Source organism: Poecilia formosa, unplaced genomic scaffold (genome assembly GCF_000485575.1).
Source record: "Poecilia formosa unplaced genomic scaffold, Poecilia_formosa-5.1.2 Scaffold78, whole genome shotgun sequence".
NCBI lineage: Eukaryota > Metazoa > Chordata > Actinopteri > Cyprinodontiformes > Poeciliidae > Poecilia > Poecilia formosa.
This window is the reverse complement of record NW_006800017.1, coordinates 651,152-657,842: the sequence shown is the minus strand read 5'-3', so window position 1 is coordinate 657,842 and position 6,691 is coordinate 651,152. Positions and strand designations below refer to the sequence as shown.

Sequence of the window (6,691 nt, the reverse complement as noted above, 5' to 3'; positions counted from 1 at the left end):
AAGAGTTATCTAGAAACAATTTCTATCAACAAACAAAACTTTTATTTATTTTTTGATTTATAAAAGAGAAAAACAAAATAATGGCATTTAAAATAAGTCAAATATTTTTGCCCTTACTAAGTCTTACTTTAAAAGACAGATCAACATCTAGAATTTAACATTTTATTGTCCTTTATGAGGCTATATACCTTTTTTATTTTTCTTTCATTATCACATACTGCTTGGGTTTTCAAAAAACTAAAGAAAACACATGTTAAAAATGCAAAGTAACTAAGTCAACAAGCAATGTGAAAGGGAAAAAAAAGTCTGTTCAGCAATCATACATTTTCAGTATTTTAAGACAAACTAGATCACATTAAAACCCTAGAAAACATTTTGATATCTAAAATTCAAAGTGGAGCATAAATTAATGTACAATATATCTGCCATGAACTACAAATCTATATTTGACAGCAAAGAAAATAAAAATCCATAAATGTAACAGTGAATGTTATTTTGTTTTTTCAAAGCAAAATACATACTGTATACGGCCTATTCAAACATCGGCAGCGACACAGATTCATTAATTCAAGGAAAAACTCTTACTTACTGAAATACCTCAAGAAATACAACAACCTATGTTCCATGTTGCTCTTAATAATAACGGTGATAATGACAGTTTGTATTGCAGCTTAACTTTTAACTTTTTGCTATTCAACTGGAAGACAAAAGAATGAAACAATGTTACAGTGTGAATTTATGGAGCTGACACATACACATACTGTGATATGAGTGTGCTTTGGAACATGTGCATGTGATTGTGTGGGCAGATCAGGGTTGGGTGAGAGCACAAAAAAATTTCCTGTTTTTATTTCCTGGCAACAAGCAAGCTATGGTAGAGAGGTTTGATCACAACGTGCAGATAGAGGGAGCTGTCAATTAGGTACTCTGATGCACGGCGTTGCAGGTCAGCATCCACTAAGAAATCCCCAGCCTCCTCTGTACTTTGGTGAAAGTTGTACACATGGCGGACAATCACTTTTCCTTGTTGCTTGGCCATCACAATGACCGTTTTCTGGAAACTCACTCCAGCAAAGTCGGGGCTGGAGGTGGCCGGCGTTACGATGATGCGAGGTCGACCTCCCTCTGTGCGAGTGGGCTGCATGGCGCCCAGCTCAGTGTAGGTAGACCTGGCACTGAGTGGGAGCCAGCGAGGGGAGAACAGGGCATTCCACGTTACTCTCTTGCTGGAGTCATGGCCGCTGGGCCCAAGTTGGGTCTGGAAGCTGAAACTACGGTCGTCACGGGTGGGATTGTTGATGATCCAAGGAGAACCCCAAGATGAGGACAAGTAGTTACGGGGAGTGAAGATACTGCAGTTGACGTCAAAGTACTTGGCTAGTTGAATCGGTGATGCAGAGTGGAACTGGAAAGCTAGATAGAGGAGATCACGGATGGCCTCATAATACTTCACCATGAGGGGTGAATGCCTCTGAAGACGGAAGAGATGTTGAGGAGGGATCATGCCGTACCGAACAGCTCTCAGGGCAGTCTCTATTGTTGAGCTGACTGGCTGGTTCTGGTTGATCCAGGACTCCAGCGCCTCATAGAGCTCCAGCTCACTCTGCAGAATGAGGTCGGAGCGCTGGAGCAAGGACAGGAGCAGGTCTTCACTGATGGAGCCCCATTCTCCACTCTGCAGCACAGAGGACAGATTCCAGGACAGGTACTGCAGACAGCTGTCCCGCAGGGTTGCGTCCCCAATTTGTAGCGCATAGTTGTACCAGCTAACCACGTGGCCTGTGGGCGAATCACTGGAAAGATGTTGAGTCATATATTGGGTCAGGCCTTGCTGCAAGCCCCACACACGGTACTTGCTTGCCAACTTGTGCAGGGATATGGCTTGATCGAGCCGGAGTGAGATGTCACCGCAGTACAAATATCTGAAAAAAGACATATTTTTGAAAGTACTGTTAGACAGAAACTGTTTCTGTAAAGCACACTGTATTATAGGAAACTTTTCTTTCTGACATCTGTGTCACTGAATGAAACCCAACCCAAAATGTTAATTTTAGGATTCTCATTAAGATAAAACATTCTTCCTCTCCAATAATTGTGGAGAATTTAACTGAAAAAGTTTTTGTAAGCACACAACTAAACAGTTTCTGAAATTTATAACTACAGACAATACATAATATCACTAAAAAATACATTTTAAGCGTATAAAACACATTTTACACGGTAGGTATTGTACAGTAACTAATGTGTGTATATTTATGTTAAGACGATAAAGTGCTTCCAATGGCAATATATAGTGCTTTGTCATCATGCTTTGTATTTGTTTAATTACTAGATCACTCAACAGCCTCAGCAGATGGAAAATAACATTAGATTAACCTATGTATTCTTAAATTAGTGAAGTTGCTTGCAGTTAGTAAAGTATCCAGAAAGTTTACTCAAGTAAGAGTAGTGATAATAATAATATTATGCTAGTAAAAGTAAAACGCACAGTACCATAAAACTACTAATACATAGGTACTGTATTATAACCCATCTTGCAAAGGAGTAAATTACATATGAGTAATTCTTTCTAGTTTGATTTTATTAATAGATTTATCTGTCCCATAATTCAAAAGGTTACTATACCACAACTACACATTTTACTGCTAAAATAAAAATGATCCACAAAGTCTAACCTGACTGTTAGCAGAGGCCTAGTACCTGGGCCTCTGCTCTTCAGAGGCCCAGGTACTAAGTCGATCCTTACCTGACAAACTTGTCAAAGACAGCTGCACACTCTGGTGTTTCAATTAACACCAGCGCACTGTTGTTCCGGCTGAGCAACAGCTCCTCAAACACGTCGCTCTGCAGGGTAAGGACCAGACTATGGGCTTGGATCACCTTCACCTCATCAGTGTTCATGGTTTGCACCCGCAGGCTAACATCACTACTGTTTCCCAAGGTCAGCAAGTTCTCCATGCGATGCACCAAATGCATGGAGTGATTCAGCACTGTGGCACCGTTGTCCAGTGCTGCCTCTTGCTTCAGGGGAGCTGTGCAAGAAAAGGGGGATATTGGTAGGGTGTTTAGTTCACATCCAGGCTCATTCCATTCTAAATTTGGATGTACATTTTGCACTTAACAGTACTGCTTTAGTGGATTATGCACATCTTTCTGTTTAACCTTCATAACTGGCACAGCAACAATTGGAAAAGCACATCCTAATTCCTCAGCTGAGCCACAGCTGATGGTATCTGCCAAGGAAAGATCGGGCTTACACATGCTTTTCTTCACACGCTCCTAGTTAATTGAAAAACGGAACAAGAAGCCAGGTGGCTGACTCAGAAAACCTCAGATGCCAGGTGCACAGTCAAGAAGAACGCCGAGTTTGCAGCCCCTTTGCAGATGGCTGGTTCTATAGCCTGCCTTGGATCACAAGAAAAAGCTGTGGAGAATCCCACATGAAAGAGTCAGTGAAGTTTCCATTTGAGCAGCCTTGTTTGTCTCCTGCTGGACGTTTAACGAGACATAGGGGTGGCACATTTGACTCCCTTTAGAGTTCCCGATGTCCCACTACAATCAAGAACCCCAACTTCAAAGTCTCCTCTCTCCTTTACGCAAAATGAGCAAGACATGCTGTGAGGATGTTTGCCGTCAAATGTTTGTGACAGTCTGGCCCTCTGAAAACTAACTGAAGGCATTGTATTAGGCGCACACAGCACATTTCATCTGTTATGTAATAAACTATTTTCACTTTCTCTGAGAAAAACGTGAAATCTTCACAGTAGGCACACCCACACATGCAAACTTATTGATGAATATTGCTCTGCTTCTTTCACTTAGGCAGGAAAGAGCCGATGTAATTTGATTCATGCTCATCCATAAATTACTCATTAAAACTAATCTGAAAGCCGTGTAGTATGACCTGCAGCAGTCTCTGTCAAAAATGATTTCCCCAGACAAGCAAGTACAGCCTGCAAAGTGTCTTTTATTGTTTTAATGCCAGGTGACAAATGAACTTGGATTTTCTTTACAGGCACACAGATGAGAACAGAATGAGCTGCATAAATAATTATCCATCAAGCCGCACACTCATGCTGTGCCCCCCTACCCAGTAACAGCATGGGGGAAGCGGGACTGAAATAGAACAATTCACCGTCCTTAACAATGCAAGATATTGCTATTATATTTTTGTTCAAGTGACAGCAAACCACTAAAACCATTTGTGATCTTACCTCCGCTGACAGTGACTGAGTGGAAGTGGAAGAAGAAGAGCAGAGTGCCTACATAAACCCAGCAAGGAGTCTTGTGTTCATGTGAGCGCTCCATCTCTTTCTAGTTATTCACTGCCTCTGCTTCTTTGTCCTTTCCCCTCTCCTCTCTTTCTCGGCGCCACTCTCCTACCGGCTGAATCTGCGCAAAAAGGTGTGCTGCCTGGTGTGTTGCCCAGCTCCCTGTCCTGCACTCTTTATGTAGGACGCTGGCCTTTCCCCTGGCGCATCTCTCACAACCCCGCGGACTCCATTGATTGGTGGAATCAGGCAGGGGCGTTGCTATAGCGACAGCTTTGATTTTGAATCTCTCCCTTTTTGGATGTAACATGGCATTGATCAGTGGCACTGGGCCAGCCAAGAACTCAGCTTAATGTTTTTTTTTTTTGTTTTTTTTTAAGTGTGCTGGGCTTTGGCGCTATTAGGAATCAATAATAACACAGCTACCCATTTTAATGGCTGCTGATCTCCAGGCTACAGAACTTTAAAGTTAAGCACCATGAGTGCTTTAATTAGTCGGCTAATTTTCACAGAGGCCGGTGAGACAATCAGCCAAAAGTAATTGGGCCTTTGATATGTGTGACCAATGGCAGTCAGTGAAATTTCGCAATTCATCTCCAGCAGATTTTTAAGCCCTTATTTCTTGGACAGCTCATTAATCTGACTAATGTGAGAATAATTTATGTTTTGCTTGGTCTGTTCATTGATTTGAGGGAAGCTTTGTCTAACATGCAAGGGCAAATCCAGATTGTTTCCCCTGAAGACTCAACTGATGTTGAAAGGCATTTGTATATTCACAGAAAATGAAACCATTGCAGACATGTAAATAAATCTAATTCCAGCTGCATCTTTTTACTCAGCCCAAATGTGCTAGATAAATTTGTGTGACATAAATAGTAGCACTATATAGACTTAACAATGTGCTGCTTTGCAGAAAGAACAATGACCTCTATAATAGTAAACAATAAAACTGATGATGAAAGCGACCTGTGCATTTCAAGAGAACAGCACACCCCAGAATAACATCAAGCATTATTTGATGTTATTACAACTCTGCTTTAGAGTGACACAATATTTTAACGTTTTATAGCTTAGCAGTTCAAAAGGACAATTTAGCTCTTTCCATGACATATAATTGAAAGAAGTAAAGCATAAAAGTGCATGTCCTCAAATGACTGTGATAACTCCAGTATACAATGTAGGAGACAGACAGGAAGTAAAAAGTTATGATTTTTGTAATTATTAATTTTCTTTTTTTTCTTTTTTCTTTTTTTTTTTTTACAGCAAAATGTAATTTCTAAACTGTTTATGTCAAATCTGATAAACAAAAAAATTAAATGCAGAAGTGGAATTGGGGTGTTGTGAGAGCTATTCCACATCATACAGTCAATGTCAAAGAAATGGATTCTGCTCATTTTCTAAAAAAACAGTTTTTTAGGGTCATAAAAGGTAAAATACAGTGTTGGCAATGACTTCAGATGTTATGATGTCCCATGACTAGGACTTTTTTCACATAATTGTCTCCCCTAACTCATTATCCTCTGTGAAAAACAATAATAATAATGTATCAAATGGACTTGTTGATATTCAAATTAATTGGCTGACAAAAATAAATTTGTGAATCTGGATGCCACCTTTTTGGAAAAAAATAGGCTATATGGCAAGACCTTTGGAACTGCATAAACAATAGGCTCTTTCACAAAACATTTCCATCATAAATGTCATACCGCAATCCCCCCACGCAATATTATTTCTAGAACAATAAGGGTGGGCAAACTCAATGTAGCGATGCAGTTGGTGACTGGGCAATACATCAAATTTATATTATATATTTCACCTTCTGAAATTGTCTCAAAGCTATTAACACCAGTCTTTTTTATCCAGTTAAAACTTGTGGCTGTTTGTGAAGACTGCACATCATCAGTACAATTCTCTGTTAATCTACAAAGCCTGCTTGCTCCTCTAGTCAGTCAAGATGGCGGTGTGACTTCCTTACTTGGCAGGTCAGGCTGACTTCTATCTCGGTCGCCACATTGGCCCTTCCCCAAAACACACAGAGAAAGGAAAAAGGTGGCTTATTTTGTGAAAGAGGATATTTTTATGTGAACCGCTAAAAAAACAAAGTTGGTCAAAGAGCAAAATAACACTTTTCAGACGTATCAGAAATGATCTTATGAATGAGAAATCTGAAGTGTACCTGAATACAAAGACATTGCTTCAGACACATGAATGCAAGTCTGGCTCATCTCAGACAGTTCTAACAACCAAACCAGTCGGACCACTTTAAAATTAAGCTTGCTGCAATTACATCAGCATCCAGCCATCAGAAATGTGTCATTCAGTAATTAAGGTATTTTAAAATTTGCTTAAAAAAGCAAAACAAACAACAACAACAACAACAAAAAATAAAAAAAACACAAAGGCAGGAATAGAATTAATAT

General features: G+C 39.9%; 1 protein-coding gene across 1 annotated transcript; it reads right to left on the bottom strand.

Annotated features, from left to right (window-relative positions):
* Positions 1-148: 148 nt before the first annotated feature.
* btbd17b (BTB (POZ) domain containing 17b) lies at positions 149-4,507 on the bottom strand. Its single transcript, XM_007556309.2, has 3 exons — positions 4,215-4,507; positions 2,747-3,032; positions 149-1,922 (listed from the first exon to the last, which is right to left on the bottom strand). Exons 1-3 carry the CDS (start codon positions 4,306-4,308, stop codon positions 848-850), a joined length of 1,455 nt encoding a protein of 484 aa, XP_007556371.1. The 5' UTR covers positions 4,309-4,507; the 3' UTR covers positions 149-847.
* Between the last annotated feature and the right edge of the window lie 2,184 nt (positions 4,508-6,691).